Source organism: Mustela putorius, unplaced genomic scaffold, assembly GCF_011764305.1.
Source record: "Mustela putorius furo isolate JIRA1106 unplaced genomic scaffold, ASM1176430v1.1 tig00000275_pilon_pilon_pilon, whole genome shotgun sequence".
Lineage (NCBI taxonomy): Eukaryota > Metazoa > Chordata > Mammalia > Carnivora > Mustelidae > Mustela > Mustela putorius.
The window spans coordinates 23,073,099-23,096,564 of NW_025421341.1; the positions used below are offsets into that span (position 1 = coordinate 23,073,099).

General features: G+C 46.2%; 1 protein-coding gene and 1 pseudogene across 1 annotated transcript; one reads left to right on the forward strand and one right to left on the reverse strand.

The window, feature by feature from the left end:
• The first annotated feature begins 339 nt into the window (after positions 1-339).
• On the forward strand, positions 340-6,268 carry RETREG2 (reticulophagy regulator family member 2). Its single transcript, XM_004762803.3, has 9 exons — positions 340-748; positions 1,032-1,138; positions 2,208-2,238; positions 2,587-2,722; positions 3,132-3,216; positions 3,532-3,675; positions 3,832-3,926; positions 4,087-4,222; positions 4,484-6,268. The coding sequence occupies exons 1-9, from the start codon at positions 468-470 to the stop codon at positions 5,110-5,112; spliced, it is 1,644 nt and encodes a 547-aa protein (XP_004762860.1). The 5' UTR covers positions 340-467; the 3' UTR covers positions 5,113-6,268.
• Positions 6,269-15,183: 8,915 nt separating this feature from the next.
• On the reverse strand, positions 15,184-15,284 carry LOC123391712 (annotated as a pseudogene).
• Between the last annotated feature and the right edge of the window lie 8,182 nt (positions 15,285-23,466).

The following is a 23,466-nucleotide window of genomic DNA, read 5'->3' on the forward strand; positions in this document are numbered from 1 at the left end:
CGCCCTTCCCGAGCAGAAGCAGATCCCACCCGCGACACTAGGCATTTGGAAGCCCACTTCCTGCCCCTTCGGTCGGCATCACATCGGGAGTATCGACTCCCTAGGCGCCTGCCTATACAGGGAGAAGAAAACGGGCCACAGTGCGGAAACGCGGAGATAAAGTCCTTCGGGCCCCACGGACGAGGGTGCCTTAAAACCAGACGGAGACTCCCGACTCCAGCAGCCACAACACGCACCCGCGCAGAAGCAGGCGCCCGGATAACCTCCAGCGCGCAGGCGCGGGCCGCCCTATCCCGGCGGTTAGGGTGCGTCACGTGACGGGCTCCGCCGTCCGCCGTCACGTGACGGGCCTTGGCGGCCTCGGCTGCGCTCTCCGCGGCGTGCGCCCCCTTCCGCCTGACGCGCCCCCGGCGGCGGCCGCGCAGCCCTGGCTCCTCGCGGGCTCGGGCGGCGGCTGCGACGGGGCCATGGCGAGCGGCGGTGGCGGTGGTAACACCGGCGCGGGTGGAGGCCCGGGGTTGGGCCTGAGCCTCGGCCTGGGCCTGGGTCTGAGCCTAGGCATGGGAGAGGCCACCGGCGAGGCGGAGGAGGAGGCGGCCACGGCCGAGGCGGTGGGCCGCCTGGCCACGACGCTGTGGCTGCGGCTCCGCGGCTGGGAGGCGGTGCTGGCGGCAGCGCAGCGGCTGCTGGTGTGGGAGAAACCGCTGCACAGCCTGGTCACAGCGGCCGCTCTCAACGGCCTCTTCTGGTAACGGCCGCGGAGGAGGAGGGGGCGGGGCCGGGCAGCGCGGGCGAGCGGGGGCGGGAGGGGCCCGGGGCACCATTCACGGTCCCAGGGTTGACACCTGCCCCGGTGGAATGACCCCCTTCCCCCGGCTGTTGTCCGTCGGGGTTGCCCCAGTCCTCTATCTCGGGTTTCGAGTTAGGCCTGGAGGTTCGCGTTCCCCCATCAGTGGGCGCTTTTCCACCTTTGGCGATGGATGCGGGAGTCTCTCACCCACTCACCGCCGAGGTGCCTGTTTCTTCCTAAGGTTGCTGTCTTCGTCGTCCCTCCGGCCCTTCTTCCTACTCAGCGTCTCACTTTTGGCCTATTTTCTGCTGGATCTCTGGCAGCCTCGCTTCTTCCCTGACATCTCAGGTGAGTGTTAACTTCATTCAGCAAGCCCCGTCGTGCACTTGCTTTGTGCCTGACCCCGCTGGGTGGGCTGAAAGGGGAGGGAAAATGGACAGCAGGCAGTCAGCTCCCAGGCACCACCACTTCCCCAGTCCCGAAATGGAGAATTTCCCTCTTCCCTCTAAAATCAGTGTTAAGTGAGTGTAGTAGTTAAAGAGTGTGGACTGTAGAGCCACATTACCTGGGTTTTGTTGCTTGTTCTGCCATTTGCCATGCATGTGACCTTGTAAGAATCACTCAATTTCTGTTAACCTCAGACTGTTTCTGTTAACAGTTTTCTCTTTTATGAAACAAGGAGGATAAAATTTACTAAGCAAGGAGGTGAAGACTGAATGAGTCAATACTGTTATGTTTGTGGTAGAGTTTTGCGTGTTTTGGGGATCACAGGAGTATTAGGTTCTGTTTTGTTATTGTTATCCGTGGGTCTACTAAATAGGTGTTCTAGGAGCAATTAGATGTCGGGCTGTGTGAGCTGCTTGGGATGTAAACATGAATAAAACGTGTTTGGAAAGAGTGAAGTTTGGAGTGCTTGATTGGCTCAGTTGGTAGAGCGTGGGACTCTTGATCTTGGGGTTTTAAGTTTGGGCCCCATGTTGAATATAAAGGTTACTTAAAAATAAAATATTTGAAGAGAAGAATGGAGTTTAAAGAAAGAAACGGGCGCCTGGGTGGCTGTGGGTTAAACCTCTGCCTTCGGCTCAGGTCATGATCTCAGGGTCCTGGGATCAAGCCCCGCATCGGGCTCTCTGCTCAGCAGGGAGCCTGCTTCCTCCTCTCTCGCTCTGCCTGCCTCTCTGCCTACTTGTGATCTGTGTCTGTCAAATAAATAAATAAAATCTTTTTTTAAAAAATCCTTAAAAAAAAATAAAAAGGAAACAGATATATAAGTACAAACAACCATAACGATGCAATTTTTCTGCAACTGCCATCTGAAGAAAGTGCTCTGGGTATATAGAGTAGGGGCAGCTATTCCTGCCCCGGGGAGTGTCTCCCAGAGCCCTACCACTCAACTAGTTCCTTCCTCTCTTTATAGCATCATCTCCAGAGGAGCCACACTCTGACAGGTGAGTGCAGGCCACCTCTTAAAGACAAATACCCAAACCTTATCTTGCTTTGGTGCCAGTGTCACCACGGTGCACAGCAGCTTCTGCAGGCACAGACCCCAGTGTAGCAAATGGACCGGCGACAAGTTTGGTCCTGGGTTCCTGTTTATGTGTTTGGGTACCTGCTCCTTTACGGGGCAGAGGGTTGGAAACTCTTGGTTTTGCTTCCCCAAGATAGAACAGCCTCCCTTTGGGAGGTGGGGTTGTCCGCTCGTTCAGAGTGAAGAACTCATTGGCATTCTCAGAGGGATTTGAGTGCCTAGGAAGCTGGTGTCTGAGGCCTCCAGGGGTCATGTCATGTCTCCCCAGTGAGGGTGCGGGGTCAGGCGCCCGGCCGCACCTGCTGAGTGTGCCCGAGTTGTGCAGATACCTGGCTGAGAGCTGGCTCACCTTCCAGATTCACCTGCAGGAGCTGCTGCAGTACAAGAGGCAGAATCCAGCTCAGGTAATCTCCACGCCCTAGAACAGTTTCCTGCACTGTGGGGAAATAGAGGCAGGTGGGAGGCGGGGAGGGGTAATGTGAAATCCCTGGCTAGACACTGAAGGAAGAGGGCTGGAGCCTTTCTGAGGCAGCCTTCCCCGGTGGTGGCTTGGTGCAGAAGTAGTCTCATTTCAGGGAAGACGTGTTTGATGTGCTTACACTGTTTCTGGTCAGGGCAGAACAGTTTGCATTATAGGTGTTTGGTGATGTCTAGTGTAAACTTCTTGAACTGGTGGTCTTCGGCATCCTCTTGACTAGACTGGATGCCTGCATCCTGAGAAGGCATACACCCCTCCTTCTATCAGCTGAGCAACAGTTTCTTGCCCAGATAAGTGGGGCATATTCCTTTTAGACCCTCTGCTCTTCTCTGCAGTTCTGTGCTCGAGTTTGTTCTGGCTGTGCTGTGCTGGCTGTGCTGGGACACTATGTTCCGGGGATTATGATTTCCTACATTATCTGTAAGTAGGGTTTAACCCCTGCCTTTCTTGAAGCCCTCTTCTCCTCTCTTACTGGACTGAATCAAAGAGACTGACTGACTCTAAGGGAGGGTGGTGCTCTCTCTCTGTTTGGTTATCCATTTACGGAGATCTCCAGGGGGTGCTGGTGTGTTAGTAATAGCGCAAGAGTAGTCTGGGGAGGAGAGTAGTAGATGTGGAGGGAGGAGGTTGGTACAGCCTCCCGAAAGCCTTCAGCCTTTTCTTTTTGGGAACCGATTAAATGGGGCCCTTATGAAATAGACTTCAGGAGCTCTGAGTGAACCCTCTGCCCCCTAGTGCTGAGCATCCTGTTGTGGCCCCTGGTGGTTTATCATGAGCTGATCCAGAGGATGTACACCCGCCTGGAGCCCCTGCTCATGCAGTTGGACTATAGCATGAAGGCAGAAGCTGACGCCCTGCATCACAAACACGATAAGAAGAGTAAGGGGCTCCCATACCCAGGAGGGGTCCTGCAAGGGGGGCGTTGGGGGCATGGCTCATGAAATGTCCTGGAACTTACTTTCCAGTTTCTGGGCTGTGTTCATCCCCCACCACTGTCTCTGCTTGGTCACTGACCTGCTGTTCTTGTTTCTCTAGAGCGGCAGGGGAAGAACGCACCCCCCGGAGGTGATGAGCCGCTGGCAGAGACAGAGAGCGAAAGTGAAGCGGAACTGGCCGGCTTCTCCCCGGTGGTGAGGTCCAAGGGAGATGGGATATCAAATAGAAGGTTGGAGGAGAATCTGCATTGGAGCAGCTTCTCCTCAAGGGGGTGGGAGTCAGTGGGGGGTGGTGCTTTTGAAAAATTCTGTCTTTTATCTTCTCACCTGTTGTGTCATTCGGGTTCTCCTGCAGGTGGATGTGAAGAAAACAGCATTGGCTTTGGCCATTACAGACTCAGAGCTGTCAGACGAGGAGGCTTCTATCTTGGAGAGTGGTGGCTTCTCTGTATCCCGGGCCACAACTCCACAGCTAACTGATGTCTCCGAGGGTATGAGAAGCCCTTTGCCCTTCCAATCTTCCTGTTCTTTGTTGTGGTTATTGGCTGTGCTCTCTGGTTGTCACCCCCATAAATGTTTTTTTTCTGGGAACTGATCTTCTAATGTGACTTAAAGCTTCTGAAAGACTTTAAGATCCAAGGCCTGGTCCAGTATTCCATGTCCTGAGTCTCCTCCTTGAGCTAATTGCCTTTTGGGATGTTTCAGAACAGCAGGCCCATCCACCCATTCCTGACCCTTTGTGTCTGGCACAGATTTGGACCAGCAGAGCCTGCCGAGTGAGCCAGAGGAGGCCCTAAGCCGGGAGCTGGGGGAAGGAGAGGAGACAGAGCCAGCCCCTCCTGCTGAAGACCTGCTGGGGCTCCCTCAGGCCCTCTCAAGGCAAGATCTGGACTCGGAGGAGGAGGAGGAAGATGTAGTAGCCGAGGAAACCTTGCTTCGGCTCTCATCCCCCCTTCACTTTGTGAACACGCACTTCAATGGGGCGGGCTCTCCCACAGATGGGGCGAAGCTCTCCCCTGGAGGACCGGTGGAGACACTGAGCCCGGAGGCAGTGAGTGGTGACCTCACCACTGCACCGAGCACCCTGTCACCCTTACTTTGCCTTGCTGAAAGTGACCCGGTCCCCTCCCCCTCAGTGCTCCCACCTCTTCCCCAGGACTTGCCCCAGCCCCTTCCTGCCCCTGAGGAAGAGGAGGCACTCACCACTGAGGACTTCGAATTGCTGGATCAGGGGGAGCTGGAACAGCTGAATGCTGAGCTGGGCTTGGGGCCAGAGACACCCTCAGAGGCCCCTGATGCTCCGCCCCCTGCATCCCTAGGGCCCGACACCCTGTCTCTGGTACAGTCAGACCAAGAGGCTCAGGCCGTGGCAGAGCCATGAGCCGTGGGGGAAGGAGTTGCAGGCACAGTAGGGTTTCCTGGCTAGGGGCGTCACTGTTTCCTCTTCCCTGCTCTAGGGAGAGGTCATGTGTGGGGAAGCTGGCTGTCAGATGGTAGCCAGTCCACCCTCTGCCTGCCTGCCTGCCTGCCTGCTGTCCCAGGCCTGGTATGGTGCCCGTGCCTGGGACTGGTTTTAAGTTTGTAAATAATTTTACACTTGGGTTAGTGGATGTGAACAGGGCTAGGGAAGTCCTTCCCACAGCCTGCACTTGCCTCCCTGCCTCATCTCTCTTCTCATTCCACTATGCTTCAAGCCCTGGTGGTCTGTCCCTTTCTTTTTTCCTCCTATCCTCAGGGACCTGTGCTGCTCTGTCCTCGTGTCCCACTGGTGGTTTAGTTTGGGCACTTTATCATTCTCTCCTGTCCCATGTTTCCCTCTGCTTTATTTCCTGGCTGTGTCCTGTCCTCAGCAGCTCAATCCCCACTCTTGGCCAGCTCCTCCTTCCCAGCAGGCCGTGGCTAAGCTTTTGGGAGGCCCCTGTCTGGGTGGTACAGACTAACACTGGGGTGGTGGGTCAGGCCAGTGGTGATGCGCTTAGGCCACTGTCACCCATGTCAGCTCCGCTGCGCCGGTGTCCTAGTTCAACATGGCCTTCCCTGATGAGGGGGGAGAGCAGGAGTCCTACAGCATGTGTGCCAGTGCTGCGTTAGTGAGCAGGAGCTCTGTCCTGTTGGGACAAAGGGCTTTCCTACTATCCTAGGAAGGAATAAAGAGACTGCTCTCTGGGGGCCACAGATAGTCCCAGTGTGACAGGACCCCCTGTTAGGGTCAGGAGGTGGACAGTAACATCTGTGTGGGTGTTGACTGGAAAAATAAAGTGTTGATTGGCTAGAACTGCTGCCTGCCTGCCTGCCTACCTGCTTCCTTCCCTCCCTCACTGGGAGCTGCCTCCCACACTGCTCTGTTCCCCCCCCTCCTCACTGCTCCCGGTGTCCCCAACCCCCTTGCTCCTGGTGACAGACTTACCTTGGTGCAAAAAAAGGCCAGAAGCAAGCATTCCCCCAACAGCCTGAACTTGCCCCTAGTCCTCTTCCCTGACAGTGTGATACGTTTAGTGAGATTTAGCATGTGTGAATAAAGTATATGCAGGAGGAAACTGCCTCGTCTTCCCAGTCGGTAGAAATTGAAGGCTGCAACAGTTCTTTACAAGCCTGCCTACAACGTCCTCAGAAGTCCTTACCCATCCATGTGTTACCGATTCGCTCCCTTGGCATGATTTGTCTGTCCTGGGGACCCAAACACGTAGGACCTAATGCCCATATCAAAGCTGATTTGAGGCTGAGGTACACTGAAGGAATAGTATCTTACACTAACTGAAGGCATAATATGTGCTCAGCACTCTTCTGATTGACGTTTTGTGGGGTTTTTGTTTTTTTTGTTTTTTTTTTTAAGAGTGCGCTAGGATGGCGGAGCTGCAGGGGGAGGGGGTGGGGGGCTGCAGGGACAGGGGGCGGAGGAAAGAATCTCAGGCCCACTGTTCTGAGCGCAGAGTCTGACGGCTGTATCTCAGGACCCTCCGACCATGACCTGAGCTGAAACCAAGAGTTGGACACTTAACCGACTGAGCCACCCAGGCAGCCCAGTGATTTATATTTAGTAAGTCATGTTTTCCCTCATAATCTTGAGATACGTACTATTTGTAACTCCATTTTACAGGTGAGTTAACTTCCTGAAGGCCACAGTCCTAGTAAGTAATGGAGTCAGGATCTAGACGTCAAGCAGTTTGGCTCCAGCAGTTGTGCTGGAACAGGAAGCCCCTGTCAGTTGAAAAGGCACAAATGGGAAGATGTCCAAGGACTTGGGAGCCATAGAGATCCAATCTACTATCTCAGCTTCATAGAGTGAACTTAGCAGTCCTTGCTCTTTGTGGGGAAGAACAATATTAGAGAAAACCCTGACCTGAGCAGAGGGCCTCTTCTGCCTTCAGCTGGAGGGACTGTCTTGCTGCCTGACTTTGGGGGTTGACTTATATGCCGTGTCTCTCCTAAGTGTGTGGAGACATTTTCCTTCTCTCTTATTTCACCTTTGCCTGGGAGATCATCTGTTAGAGTTGACTGAGGCCCTGTCCTCTGCCTCTAAGGAACATGAACTTTTAATCATCTGGAGGTTTCAGAAGGGAATAGAAAAACAGTTTTAGTCCACAAATAGGAAATTGAAGAAAAATAGAACCAACTGGCTGCCACACGTCTCACCTTTAACCCATCTCCTTCTTAAACTTACAGTCTGAAGATGAAGCCAGAAGTCTCAGTTGGATCAAAACATTCATCATAGATTAAGAGTTCCATGAGGGTCAAATCTGGACATTCACCTTGGTCTGATGGTTCTTACATGTTTATCTACAGTTTTTTTTTTTTCATTAACAGGTGTCCTGGATATTTTCTGCCCCATGATGAAAGGGACAAGAAAACTTTTCCTATGAGTGAAAGAAAAATGAGCAGAAATGTGAAACCTATAATTTAGGCTAAACAAAAATCACCTGTAGAGTACAGGCTGGGGCAAGGAGTAGGTTACATTTACACTGGAGGGAAGGGCCATGCGCTCTAGTTACCTAGACATTCCGACAGCTAAAGGTGTAAGGTGGCTGGCCATAAACTAAATTTTAGGCTGCATTACCGGAAATCCCGTTTCCGAAGCAAGAGAGGTAATACTTGTATGTAGCGTGCCTTGCACAGGTTAGAATATTGCCAGGGATGGCTTGCTGGGCTCATGGACAAGCTGACAAATTACAGTGCGCTCAGAAAAGGATCATCAGAGATGAAGGTTCAACATGGTCCAATGGGGAACTGTGGAGGGAACAGAGAAGGTTCCAAGAAGGGGGAGCTGAGCTGAGTCACATTAGCTGCCTTCCTACTCTGAAGGGTGATCTATAGGACTTGAGAGGGCAGAAATGAAGTCTTCAAAAAGAATTTAATTAGTAGCAGTGCTGGGCAGATTTTGTTTTTCTGGTCAAGGGTTATTGCAGAACAGAGTACATGTACATGTGATCAAGGATTAACTGTTAATTTCATCACGGAAGGACTATCACCATATGGCTTTGCTTTCAATGGCTGACTTCAGTTTCCTTGGACTTCCTCCTCCTGCTTCCTTAAATGTTGGTGGTCACTGAGCGTGTCACTGGTTCATTTTGCTTCTCACTGCCTGGGCAATTTCTCGTGTCCACCCATTCAGTTTCCACTCCCGTGCTGATGACCTCTGCACCTTAGCTCAACTCCATGCCTGGAACTCCCAATGACGCACCTCACTTGAACATCCCATGGGTGCTTTCTTCCCCGCATATAGAAAACTCTTTCCACGCTGCCACCCCACTCCCCGAAACAGGCTTCTTCTTTATTTTCCGTCTTGCTTGCTGGCACCCCCAACCACAAAGGGCTACTTCTCTCCCTAATTCCACATGCAATCACCAGTTGCAGCTAATTGGATGTCCTAGTTATTTCTTGATTCTGTCACTTGTACCACAGCCCTGAGTCACACCCTCCTCATCGCTTACCTGACATACTAGGACAATTTCCTTTTCCATACTCTTTTTTTTTTTTTTTTAAAGATTGTGTTTATTTATTTGACACAGAGAAAGAGACAGTGAGAGAGGGAATACAAGCAGGGGGAGTGGGAGAGGGAGAAGCAGGCTTCCCACTGAGCAGGGAGCCACATGTGGGGCTTAATCCCAGGACCCTGGGATCATGACTTGAGCTGAAGGCAGACGCTTAATGACTGAGCCACCCAGTCACCCCCCTGCTCACACTCCTATCCACCATGGAAATTCATATCCCTAAATGTGACTAGATGATTTTAATATACAAATTTGATGACCTTTCTGCTATTTAATATTGATCAAAGGCTCTCCTTCTACAAACTTTCATTCAAGCTTTCTGGTACGGTTAAAAAAACCTCTGAGATATGCCCCTTCCCCCTCTTGGCCTTTTTTGTTTTTTGTTTTGTTTTGTTTGGGTGGCAGCAGCGGTGGTGGTAAAACAAGAAGGGAATTTATTTGGGGGCACCCGGATGGCTCAGTCAGTTAAGCATCTGCTTTCGGCTCATGTCATGATCCCAGGGTTCTGGGATCCAGTCCCGTATCTGGCGGCCTCCTCAGCAGGAAGCCTGTTCTCCCTCCGCCTGCTGCTGCTTCTACTTGTGTTCTTTCTGGCAAATAAATAAATAAATAAATAAAATCTTGAGGGAGAAGGAGAAGAGAAGGAGAAGGGAATTTATTTCAGTGAGGCCAATACTGGGTATGCCCTGTCGTGCTTTTTACACTACAGTATCAAACTCCAAACAGCTTGTCCTTCCCTCTGCTGGGTTGTACTGCCCTCCTCCACCCCTGCTCTGCACACAAACACACTCCTTATCCCTCTGGCAAACACTTCACTTGTCTTTTAGTATGAACTTTAGGTCATACTCCACCTACGAAGACTCCCCTGATGTCTCAGGTCACCTGCCCCCCCATATCAGACTGGCTTTCCTAGTGTTACCTCAGTGTACTTCTGTTTTTCCATGCATCACACGCAATCTTCATTTTCTCTATCCAAGTGTGGTATAGAGGATATATAGGTATATGTGTATATGTATAACTTCCACTGAAATGCTTATTCTCATTTTTTAAAAAAATTTTATTTATTTATTTGACAGACAGAGATCACAAGCAGGCAGAGAGGCAGGCAGAGAGAGGGGGAAGCAGGCTTCCTGCTGAGCAGAGAGCCTGATGTGGGGCTTGATCTCAGGACCCTGAGATCATGACCCGACCTGAAGGCAGACGCTTAATTCACTGAGCCACCCAGGCACCCTATAATGCTTATTCTTGAAGGCAGGGACTATATTTTAGTCATCTGAATATTCCCAGAGCCTAGCACAGTGCCTGGCACATACTAGATGCTCAATAAATGTATGTTGACCTAAACAAAAGTGTTTGAACTTTGGAAGCAGCCAATGTAAATCGATTTTGGTGATTGGTACAGACGCATTGCCAGTAGATACCTTGGCTTTGTCTGTTATTTTTCTAGCATAGATGGTAGCTAAGTTAAAGTAACCTTCACATAGACTTGCGAGCTCTTTGTTCCTGGACTAGGCCAAAGGCAATGAAAATGACCTAGATTTAGAAGTTCATATTTGTTGTTTTGGAGCTAAAGGCTTTTCTGAGTTTAAAGTAAGATTGCCCAACTGACTTGATCTTTGTGATTTTATCAAGATATCATATTATTTCAAAAACAATTTTGACCAAACTATTGAAACTCAACTAAATATTTTGAACAAAAATCCAGTTATATGTATTAGTGCTTGATTGGAAAAAAAAGAAAAAAAAAGTGGCTCCGCAGAAATGGGATAAAGTTAAAAAGAAATCTCAGAGTATTTTTTTAAGTGTGAAAAATGAGTTGATCCCCTTCAAAATTGTCCACTTCATACAAGACAATGAAAAACCAAGAAACTGTTCAAGATTAAAAAGGAGACAAAAGAGAAATTACAATAAATGCAAGAGATGGTCTTGGTTGGAATCCTAGGTGGGAGAAAAAAGTTACTATAAAAGACACTCTTGGGGCAACTGGTAGAATTTGAAAATGGATTGTATATTACATAAAATATTGCATCAAGATCAAACTTCTTGGGGCGCCTGGGTGGCTCAGTGGGTTGAAGCCTCTGCCTTCGGCTCGGGTCATGATCCCAGGGTCCTGGGATCGAGCCCCACATTGGGCTCTCTGCTCAGCAGGGAGCCTGCTTCCTCCTCTCTCTCTCTGCCTGCCTCTCTGCCTACTTGTGATCTCTGTCTGTCAAATAAATAAATAAAATCTTTAAAAAAAAAAAAAAAAAAAAAAAAAAAGATCAAACTTCTTGACATTCCCTTTGTTTATATAAGAGAATATCCTTATATTTAGGTTAGACAGTCTAAAGATTTTAGAGGAGAAGAGTTATGTTCTCTGCAAATCATATCAAATGATTTAGAAATGTGAATAAATGAGTATGTGAATGTATGATGTGTGTGTGTGTGTGTGTGTGTCTGTGTGTGTGTGTGGAGAGAGAGAGAAAGAGAGAATGATAAAGGAAACGGCACAATGTCAGGAAGGAATACATATAACTATAACACACAGAAGTTTGTTACTCAGTGGATAAATGCTGTATATTCAGACAACCAGATAGAATGAATGAACTATAATTAAGCACGAAAATATGTGTTGATCTCATAAATAAAATATTGAGTAAAAGAAACTAGACACAAAAAGTATAAGATATATGTATGGGGCATCTGAGTGGCACAGTTGGTTGAGTGTCTGACCCTTGGTTTTGACTCAGGTCCTGATCTCAGGGTTGTGGAATTGAGCCCTGTGTTGGGGTCAGACTTATCGAGGAGTCTGCTTGAGATTCTCTCCCCTCTCCCTGTGCTCCTCCCACTTGTGCACTCTCTCTTTCAAATAAAGTCATACTATATGATTCCATTTTTATAAAGTACATTTATATTGTTAGAAGTCAAGATAGTGGCTACCCTTGGGGGTGGGGGAGAAGCAACTGGAGGGGTCTTCTTTTTTTTTTTTTTTAAGATTTTATTTATTTATTTGTCAGAGAGAGAGAGAGCATAAGCAGGCAGGGTGACAGGCAGACAGAGAGGGAGAAGCAGGCTCCCCGCTGAGTGAGGAGCCCCATGCAAGTCTCAATCCTAGGACCCTGGGGTCATGACCTGAGCTGAAGGCCATGGTTTAACTGACTGAGCCACCCAGGCATCCCTGGAGGGATCTTCTTGAGAGTGGTAATATCTTATTTCCTGTTCAGGAAATAAGATATTACTGCTGGTTATACAGGAGTGTTGTGAAAATTCAGTCACCTGTATACATTTCCATTTGTATGTCATAGATCAATAAAAAGTGTCAACACCAAGTGTATTGATTTTCTATTTCCACATAACAAAGTGCTCCAAAACTTAGTGGCGTAAAACATTATCTCACACTATTTCTGAGGATCAGGATCTGGGAGTATCTGGGTGGTTCTGGTTCAAAGTTTCCTACAAGGGTGCCCTGAAGATGTGCACTGGCTGCAGTCATCCGAAAGCTTGACTGGGGCTAGGGTATCTGCTGCCCTTAGGCAGCTGTTGCCTAGAAACCACAATTACTTCTTGTTCCTTATCACACTAACCTCTTCTGTTGAGTATGATCACAAGACACCTACCTTCCCTAGAGCAAGTAATCCAAGAGAGAGCAAGAAGGAAGCCACATGCTTTTTTGTATAACCTAGTGTCAAAAGTCACACACTATCACCTCTGCTGTCTTGAATTGTTAGAAGCAAGTCACTGAGTCCAGCTCCCACTTGTGAATGGAGAAGTAATGAAGAATTTGTGAATATATTTTAAAATTGCCATACCAAGCTTACCTACACATTACCTACACATTAAAAAATAATAATAATAAAGACCTTGGGGTGCCTGGGTGGCTCAGTCCTTGGGTGTCTGCCTTTGGCTCAGGTCCTGCTCAGCAGGAAGCCTGCTTCTCCCTCTCCCTCTGCCTGCCACTCTGCCTTCTTGTGCTCTCTCTTTCCCTCTCTGTCAAATAAAAACAAAACAAAATGAGTAGAATTAGGAACAAGACAATATTAAAATTAATATTGAGTCTCTGCATCAGAATCTCATTCTGTATTCAATAAAATTAAAGAAGATGGCTAGAATCAAAAGCTTGTTTTTTGAAACAAAAACTAGAGCTTGCCAGAAATCAAAAGAAAAACATCACATCTATCTCAAGAAACAAAAATATTGGCTCAAAAATATCTCCTCCTTACACTTGTGGTGAGCACAGTCAAATGTATACACTTGTGAAATCGCTACGTTGTACACCTGCAACTAATGTAACATTGTGTGTCAACTGTACTTTTAAAAAGTTATCAAACAAGAAATGAAATTATTTGAATAAGGAAGTCAGAGAACTGCATTTGAAGTTAGATTTATAACTTCATCTCCTCACATTCTCTTGAGTGGTGTCATACCAGAAAGTGCTTTTTCAGCAGCTCCAAAAATTTGCACGCAAAATATACTTAAAATTTACCAGTGACACCTTGATATATTTTCTTTAAGGGATCACTATTTTTAAAAGGAGCAAATAATTTTATTTTCCATGATTTATCACTACATTTCAATTTGGACTGCTGTTTAGTGTTTACTCTGAAATGTATTAATTTTATATTTTAATAAATTATATTAGCATAATAGTGTATATTTAATATCCATGCTTTTTAAACTTACTTTTTTACATTTAGTTATGTGTATATGTGTCTTTTATTTATTTATTTATTTATTTGAGAGAGAGCGCAAGTCGAGGGAGGAGAAGAACAGAGGGAGAAGCAGACTCCCCACTGTGCAGGGAGTCCAACATGGGGCCTGACATGGGCCTCAATCCCAGGACCATGGGATCAGGACTCAAGCCAAAGGCAGGTGCTTAACCGACTGAGCCACCCAAGCACCCTGTGTGTATGTCTTTCAAAAGTGTTCAGAAACTACTTTTTAAAATGTTGAGCATTTTTCTGTAAAAATAAATGCTTGTTTTATGTAAAATAAATACTGAAGGGGCTGGGATTTGAACTCACTCAGAATGGTTCCAATTTTACATTTCATCTAAATCAGGGTTTCTCAACTATTGACTGTACTACTGATTGACCTTACGAGCCCATAATTCTTGGTCAGTGGTGATAGGGATGTCCTGTTTATCCAGAATGGATAAAAGCGTCCTTTAAATGCCAATAGTCCCCTCCCCCGCATTCCCCTCCACCCTCACAGATGGTCCCTGGTGGCAAAACTGCGCTCCGCCCCCCCCGCCACGCCCACTTGAGAACTATTGGTCCAAATCATACTGCCCTTGGCTGTCTGGAAAAAATATTAAGGTGTGAGCCTGAAGGCTACTTTTACCGAGGTCTTTAAATGTTTATAAGCACATGTTTCAAAATAACACAAAAGCTACCTGGCTATTCAGCCTCATGTCTCCGCCCATTTCCCCCTCTAATCTGATATTTCAACCACAGCACAAGGATTTGTAATCCCTCATTCTCATTAGTCACTCCTTGGCCTTTATGTGTCTCAGTCAGGAATACGGTTCCCTACTTCCCCCCTGACCAACTCTGGCTCCTTCAAGACTGAGATTTTATCATCTTTCTTTCCTATTTATCCATTTATTTTTCTTTTTTTGTTCTACTTTCTAAAATATCTTCTCAACTTTCCATTGCAACCATCCTCCTAAATTTTTTATTCTGTGACTATATTTTTATTTTTATTTTTTATTTACTTATGGGGTGGGGGAGAAGCCGACTCCCGGCAGACCGGTATCCCAGAGTCCCCCTGGTCTATGTTCAGGCGGGTGTACCTCCTGCCTTCTGTTGGGGTCAGAGCACTGATGATGCTCCTGCTTGGCTTCCCAGGTCAGAGGAGGGGATCAGGGAATCCCACTGCTGCTTATGTAGCTCTTCAACTCCTCCTTCTGTTTTCAGCCCCAGCCTTCTATCCTCCCTTCAGAGTTCACTGGCACTTCCCATCCCAAGCCTTTCCAAGGCCCTGCAGCCCAGACTGGCTTGTTTCCCTGTCATCCCTCTTTTATAACCTTTCCATTTTCCAAGATGTTTGCTTTTCCTTTCTTTTTCTTTCTTTTTTTTTTTTTTTAAGTAGGCTCTGCTCCCAACCTGTGGCTTGAATTCATCACCCTGAGAGCAAGAGTCACTGACTGAGCCAGCCAGAAGTGCCCTCCCTGAGATTTTTTTTCTTTTTAAAGACTTATCTGTTTATTTTAGAGAGAGAAAGGTGTGGAGAGCAGCAGAAGGAGACAGTCTTTTTTTTTTGTTTTTTCTTTAACATGAAACAGTTTGGGGTGCCTGGGTGGCTCAGTTGTTAGGCATCTGCCTTGGGCTAGGGTCATGGTACTGGGGTTCTGGGATTGAGCCCTGCATCAGGCTCCCTGCTCAGTGGGGAGCCTGCTTCTTCCTCTCCCACTCCCTCTGCTTGTGTTCCTGCTCTCTCTCTCTCTCTGTGTCAAATAAATAAATAAAATATTTGAAAATAAATAGGTAAATATGAAATGCTTCATGAACTTGTGTGCCATCCTTGCTCAGGAGCCATGCTAATCTCTGTCTCATTCCAATATTAGTATATGTGCTGCCAAAGAGACCCTGGGGAGAGAGAATCTCCAACAGACTCCATGCTGAGCACAGAGCCTGATGTGGGGCTCGATCTAACGGCCCTACGATCACAGCCTGAGCCAAAACCAAGAGTTGGATGGTCAAGATGGTTTTTAAAAATCATATCTCCATGTATTCTTTCTTAAGCTCTCTTCACTCCTTTATTACTATTTTACTGGAGTTTGAGAAGGGAACAAACATCAAACGTGTGTGTTCCATCTACTGCATTTAACAGAAAGTCTCTTTTCCACCTTCCTAGCCTCAGTCTTCTCCATGCCTTACTTGTGAGGGTAGTCTGTAACATTTGCGATGCCCTTCCTGTGACCTTCCTGTGGCTGGAACACCTTTAGATTCTTGTCCATCTGGAGAATTCTCACTGTCCCTCCCCAGCCCCGCTCCTGAGCCTTGCTGATTCCCTTCTCTGTGTTCTGTAGGCTCTGTGCACCCATGAGAGCCTGGTTTTCAAACTTTCATGAATTAGTGGGTCATGAAATCAATTTAGGGAACCTTAAATAGCATTTATTTTATACTTTTGTATACTGGGATGAGGTGTAAAATATATTTCCTGGTGTGAGTTAAGACTGAATACGTTTGAAAGCCACTGTATTGGGGTGCTTTTCCCTTTGAATCCATTGTTTGTGTGTCTTTACTACTAGACATTGAACAGCTGGGGGTAGAGATCATGGGTTAGTTATTCACCTTCTGCACACCCATGGCATTATTTAGTGGAGTGAACCAAATATATATGAGATCATTGTGCCACCCATAAAGTCCTATGATTTGAAGTAGGAGTCTGATTAGCTCACAGGATAGCTAGGGCACTTGAGGACATCAACCGACAGTACCAGAGACAGGGAGGCTGACCTCAGAGAAGACAGAGCCGTCGGGATGCTCTACAGATCTCCTGGGATCTGAAGCCCGTTCCAAAGAGCTCCCCCATCCTGGTTCTCACTTAGATATTTAAATACCTTGCTATGACAGGGTGTTTGATTATTGATAACCAATGGAGAGATTTGGGATTTCCCACACTCTGAGAAAACACCACTTAAGACTCCTCTTTTCAGTTGTTAAGAAGGCCACAAGAGTAGATTTCAGGGGGGCAATGTTATATCAGGCGATAACATGGGACTCAAGGCATCACAAAACTCTGGCTCCAGATCCCATTTCCGTAAGCAGCGAACTTCTCAAACTCAGCTGGCTTCTCTGCAAAATGGGAACACATTAAGCTCTCCTTCAAAAGGTTTTCTTGTGGGATTAAAGAAACTAACAGGTGCGTAAGAGCAGGACAGGACAGGTAAGTTTTCCTTTCCATTTTTTCATGCCCTCGTTCTCTGAGAGCTGATCGAGGAGGAGGAAGACCACAGAGCAGATACCATTAGCTAGTATTTGAGTAGAATTGCGCTGGAGATATCCTCGCTTTAACTTTGTCTGCTTTAAACCTGCTGACCCTGAAACAAGAGGTGTTGTGTTTGGCCCCGCCCCCACGTGCTCAGTTACTGAGGAGATGATTCCTGCTGTTCCAGGGAAGGGGCTCCTGCTCCGTTACTGGTTACTCTTGCAGTTGAAGCACAAAGCTGCTTATCGGGTCTGTGTAGGCTTTGTTGGGCTACAATGAAAGAGACTTACGTGGGGCTTGATTATTAACTGATACCTTCTGACACAGCTCCGTCAAGGTAGAAATGTTGTTGAATTTCTTCTTTATTCCTTTATTCAGGAAGCAAGGACCCTACATTCAAACTCTGCGTTAGGGAGTGGTTACTTGGATCTGTTCGACATCCTCTATAAGTCTTCCAAAGCTCCTCGGCTGCTGATCCAAACGGAAAGCTTAATCTAGACTGTAACTCATCAGTTAGGAGATGTCTTGTCTGAGAAAAGTGAAGAGCCAAAGCTTCCCTCCTTTTTGTGGTCTCTGTGGTGTCTGAAGTAAGTCTTGGGACAGTTAAAACATTTTGGCAAAGTCCCAAGAAAGAGCTCCAAAGATTTTATTTTTAGGGTTCTCTAAGCCTTTGGTTATCTGAGCATCCGTGGAGCGGGAGCAGGGAGAGAGACAGTGTTTATCTTTGTTTAGTCTGCTCCAGACAAGTTTCCAAAAACTGAAAGCCTACAATTCTAAAGCCACAGATGAATGTAGAGAGAAAAAAATGTTTCTTAAAACCAAGTGATTATAATTTAACATGAAGAGGATGATTTATTTATTTATTTTTAATTTTTAAAAATTTATTTATTTGACAGACAGACAGAGATCACAAGTAGGCAGAGAGGCAGACAGAGAGAGAGGGGGAAGCAGGCTCCCCGCTGAGCAGAGAGCCCAATGCGGGGCTCCATCTCAGGGACCCTGGGATCATGACCTGAGCCGAAGGCAGAGGCTTTAACCCACTGAGCCACCCAGGTGCCCCAAAGAGGATGATTTAAAATCGGATGGTTATATCTTAAAATAAAAGCACTTATAAAGCCCTAGAACTTATTTAAAATTAAAAGCAAGTAAACAGACTATTAATGCATAGATTATAATGTCAGTATATCGAGTCCTGCCAGAGCTGTGAGTGGAGAGTCTATAAGGTTGGTTAGGGAGCTCAGAAATCCCTCTGCTGCCACTACCACAGCCAACACCTTATGTAGACAATACACCAGCAGAAAGTTCCAAATGAAGGAATCAAATGTTCATTTTTATTAATATGATTTTCCATAACAGGTACATCACAAAGGAAGCTTTGGGTTGTAGGAGTCAGAAGGCTTTGCTAACAAGGACACTTACTCTCCTATACCGAAAGGCCAGATGTGGTGCTCAGGGTAGTGAATTTATCAATGACCCTGGATCTTTTCCATCTCTCTTCTCTGCTGTCCTCAACATATTGGCTTGTACTCTCTGCTTCGTTCCACTCATGGTCAGAAAATGACTTCCTAAGTGCTGCATGTCACCAGTAATGCTTAGAGCAGAAATAAATTCTCATCTGAATAGATAGGAAAGGGAGGCCTGGGTGGTTCAGTTGGTTAAGCGTCTGCCTTTGGCTCAGATCACAATCCCACGGTCCTGGGATCAAGTCCTACATCAGGCTCCTTGCTTAGCGGGGAGCCTGCTTCTCCCTCTGCCTGCTGCTCCCCCTGCTTGTGCTCTCTCTCTGACCAGAAAAAAAAAAAAAAAAGGATAGATAGTATATGTGGGGTACTTGGGTAGTTCAGTCCGTTAAGCGTCTGGCTTTAGCTCAAGTCATGATCCTGGGTCCTGAAATCAAGCCCTGTGTCTGACTCCCCCCTTCAGAAGTCTCCCTCTGTCGGCCCCCCTGCTTGTGCTCTCTCTCTCTCTCTGTGTGTGTGTCAAATAAATAAAATCCTTTTTTTTTTTTTTAAAGATTTTATTTATTTATTTGACAGAGAGAAATCACAAGTAGATGGAGAGGCGGGCAGAGAGAGAGCGAGGGAAGCAGGCTCCCTGCTGAGCGGAGAGCCCCATGCGGGACTCGATCCCAAGACCCTGAGATCGTGACCTGAGCCGAAGGCAGCGGCCTAACCCACTGAGCCACCCAGGCGCCCAAATAAATAAAATCTTAAAAAAAAAAAAGTATGTGCATATAAAGGTTTTATTTAAATCATGAATGAGGGGCCTGGTAAAGAATACAAAAGAGTTGGAGTTTTCAAGGAAGAAATGTATATCAATAAATGAACAAAATTAATAGGTTGGTTACAAACTGATTAACATTCCACAAAGAAAAAAAAAAAGCCTTTAGGGCTATGTATGTTTCTTTGAAGTTATGTATGAACAACACTTTATCAATTTTCACAGCCCAATGCTATAAAGTGTAAAGTGTGCTTTTATCACTAGTGGATTGTTAGCCAAATATAACAACAGTTATATTTCCAAGAGCACTAGATGAGGTTTATTAGAAAACCTCCAGCATTATGTTTTTAGCATTATATTTTTTAAAGAGAATGATCATCATTTTGGGTTTTTTTAGAGATAAGGATAAATTTTTCTTTCAGATTACAAATTGTGTAATATGCTTTAACCAAGCGGAATGAAGGCAACTTAATTGGCTTAGAGCAGCTTGGCTTCCCCCTCTCCCCAGAACCAAAGATTACAAACGATTAATTGGGGGGGGCAGAAATCAACATAGTGAATGGGCAACGAGATTTAAAAAAAAATGAAACAATAGAATATTGGAGTAAATCAAACATTAATAAGTTTTGGCTTATAAAATGTAGTTATAAAATGGGTATTCAATGTTGGTAGTGGTTAACAAGTTTGAGAAACACTGACTTAGGGCATTTAAGATTCATCCCAGAGGCTGTAAAGAAAGGGATCCAAGTAGAACACAAGGGTGATTAAAATCATGGTTTTGTCCTCAAGGAGGAAGCTGGGAAAGGCTGTTAGGTAGACAACCAGCAGAGAGCGCTGCGACAGGGGACTGGTCAAGTGGAGCTCGTTCTCATCCTCAAACCACGTGAGGTAAGAGGCCTTCTACAATCTTGGCTGCTCTGTGACGTTAAGTAACCCACACCCTGCTTTAGTACTTCAAGCTCAAGATGGTCCACGTAACATAAAATGTGTCGTTTATTTCCCCCTTGTGACACTAGTCTTCTTCCTAATATCTGTTGTCCTTCACTGACATAATAATTGAAATTTGATCTGGGCACATGACCATCCAGCTGAGGACTACATTTCCTAGCGAGGGAATGAGCACAATGGAGCTAGGTATGACTGTTGTGACTTAGTGCTAGTCCATCCAAAGCGCCCAGAAGTGATGTATGCAAATAAAGGGTCATACCCCTAAATCACTGGTGTGCCTTCCTTTTCCGCTCCTTCATTCTGCTGCCTGGAGCAAGGACTCTTGGGACCACATGGACAAAGGCAACAGGTTAGGATGAAGGGGGCACAAAATGGAGATGTCTGGGCCTTTGAGAGGTTTTTCCATACTAGCCTTGGATTATTACACAAACAAGAAATTAAACTTCTTTCTTATTTATGCCACTGGTTTTGAGTCCCCGTTATGGCAGCGTAACTTATTTCCTATCTATATCCTCTTCTTATATACGATTAGTAGAAAATAAAAGTTTGAAGGGCAGAGGTACATAGACATTTGGCACCTCTGTTTTTAAGGTGTGTGGACTTAGACCATACTCTCAGACAGTAACTGTTTGCCTTCATGTCTTGGTACAAAAACCCAGCAGGCTCACAATTAGATAGAAGGTCAGAGAAAAACAATTCTTGCCCATGATGTATGCTGCTTAGGTTAAACTAAATCATACAAAAAATTTTTAAAATATTTTATTTTTTTTTAAAGATTTTATTTATTTATTTGACAGATAGAGATCACAAGTAGGCAGAGAGGCAGGCAGAGAGAGAGGAGGAAGCAGGCTCCCCGCTGAGCAGAGAGCCCGATGCAGGGCTCGATCCCGGGACCCTGGGATTATGACCTGAGCCGAAGGCAGAGGCTCTAACCCACTGAGCCACCCAGGCGCCCCAAAAGATTTTATTTTTTTTAAGTAATCTCTATACCCAACGTGGGGCTCAAACTCACAACCCCAAAATCAAGAGTTGCACACTCTACCAACTGAGCTGGCCAGTTGAAAAACTGCCAGCTGCCCCATATGAAAAATTTTTAAGTGTAAAAAAAGTAGTCAAGTATTAGCTATTTCAGGGGCGCCTGGGTGGCTCGGTGGGTTAAGCCGCTGCCTTCAGCTCGGGTCATGATCTCAGGGTCCTGGGATTGAGCCCCGAGTCGGGCTCTCTGCTCAGCAGGTAGCCTGCTTCCCTTCCTCTCTCTCTGCCTGCCTCTCTGCCTACTTGTGATCTTTCTCTCTGTCAAATAAATAAAATCTTTAAAAAATATATTAGCTATTTCATAAGTTTAAATCTAACCGAACTGAGGCTGGATTTCACAGATACGGAGTTTGGGAATTCACAAACGGCAAGCTCTTCAACATGTTCTTTCTACAGGGCCAAGGTCAAAAGCTAAATTCCATGGCAGAGGGCCTGATGTGTAGACCTGTCTCAGAAGCCTCCACAATGTCATCAGCCTGACTTCTCATTGTGATCAGAGATTCTGACGAAGCCTTAAGAAATACCTTGACTCTAACGGGATGACTTACAACTGTCTTAAAACAAACAAAGTGAAATGAGGGGTAATGGCAGTTAGCCACAGTTTTGTCAGAGTGTAGACTTGGGAGGAGGCAAAAGAATCAGCCGTATGACTTAAGCCCATATAGGTGAGCTACAAGATCAACCTCTTTTTAGGAGGCTCACGGTGTCCCACTGTGAAAACACAATATTGCAGATAACAATCTCTTTTCCCGTTACCCAGTCAGTATGAGAGCATGGGAGTATGGCAGAGGGTCAAACTATAGGTTATGTTACAGGCCCCATGGTTTTCTGAACATTGATTCTCTTGACCTCAATTCCAAATTTTTGGGAAAGAAACGATTGGCCAAGTATTGCCAAATATAGCAGATGTTCCTAGTGCCCTGTGCCATATTTGCTCAGTCCATCTATAACCTCAGCTGCGCTGTTCACAGAAGCCCTAATGGCTTTCCACCTCAAAGCCCAGCCTTGCCATCTCTGCCTCAAGGTAAAGCCTCCGTAGCTTAGCTTGCACACATGAGCACAGGCTCGGCAAAGTGGGCGTGGAGAGTTACCACCACTGACAGCAACACCCAGCTGGGGGCAAACAGGAGTCTGCCCCCCACCCCCCGCCCATCTGCCCTTTAGAAAGACAATTCTGAGGTGCAGAATTGTTTCTCCTCTGGTTGCCAGTGGAACTGAGCTCCTATTACCATGGTGGTAACCAGCTCAATAACATTCTTTATTGGTTTTCCTTCCTTCCTTGTCTCTCCCTCTTTTTGGCTACAATTACTCCCACGTGAACCGCCTGTGCCCAAATCCTTGTCTCAGGCTATGCTTTTAGGGGAACACAAACTTAGATACCCAGTACATGTCAGGTAATCACTCCCAGACCAATCATCTTCCGGAGGGCAGAAACATTGCTGTCCTGAGCCACCCCAGGGTATGAGGGTGGGTTGAGGGATGCAGCTGTCAGGATTTCCATTAAAGAATGGCCAAAGGTGCTCCATACACTAAACCAATGTTTGGCTGAATTTTTACATGGAGGTAAGTCAAAGTGTTTCCTGCAGATAAGGTTGGAATTTTTCTTTAAAAAAATTTTTAAGTACTTTATAATTGCTCTGGGAATAGAATTCCCCCACCCCCATTTTATCCCTTTAGTGATACACTGGAAAGTTACTTATTTTAAAATACCTATCTCATATCAAAACTCTCTACTGAGCTCTCATTAATTCTAAGCATTGCCCCCACTCTGGTTCAGGCCATCATCATCTCTTCTCTGGATTACACCACCTCCCCCCATCTCCCTTTTTCCAATCTCATACTTCCCCTGATCTGTTCTCCACGCTGAAGCCAGAGTGATTTCCCCAAATACAACCCTGATCATGCCACTTCCCTGCTTAAAGCTATATTTTAGTCTCTTGTCATATTTATGTTGAAATTCTCAATACTGCTGTGGCCTTCACTATCAGAGCTAATTTGTCTCCTGCTAGCTCGCCAGCTTCACTTTCTGCCAGACTGCTTTCTGTACCTAAGATCCAGATGCCCAAGCGTTTTTTGTTTTTATTTAAATTAAATAAATTTGTTTCTATTTAAATTTTAAAATTTTAATTTTAGTTATATTAGCCAACATATAGTACCTCACTAGTTTTAGATGTAGTGTTCAATAATTTATCAGTTGTGTATAGCCCCAAGCTTTCTTTCTTTTTTTTTTTTTTAAAGGATTTTATTTATTTATCTGACAGAGAGAGAGATCACAAGTAGGCAGAGAGTCAGGCAGAGAGAGGGAAGCAGGCTCCCCGCTGAGCAGAGAGCCCCATGCAGGGCTTGATCCCAGGACCCAAGATCATGACCTGAGCTGAAGGCATCGGCTTAATCCACTGAGCCACCCAGGTGTCCCCTAGCCCCAAGCTTTCTTAAAGCTCATCTGAAGGACCTCATTCCCAGTCTTATTTCGAGCTCTTTGTTCCTGCTGATTCCTCTGCCTGGAATACCATCTCCTTCCACCCTCTTCCTTTCTCCTCCAGCCTTCACCTAGCCAACCAACATCCACTCACCCTTCAGGTTTTGACTGAAAGAATACGTGCCCACCCTGGACTGGGGTATCTGAAATGGAT

Coding starts and splice junctions, on each gene's coding strand:
- RETREG2 (XM_004762803.3), top strand. CDS start 468: ATGGCGAGCGGCGGTGGCGGTGGTAACACCGGCGCGGGTGGAGGCCCG. Junction 3,927..4,086: donor TGGCCGGCTTCTCCCCGGTG/GTGAGGTCCAAG, acceptor GTTCTCCTGCAG/GTGGATGTGAAGAAAACAGC. Junction 4,223..4,483: donor GCTAACTGATGTCTCCGAGG/GTATGAGAAGCC, acceptor TGTCTGGCACAG/ATTTGGACCAGCAGAGCCTG.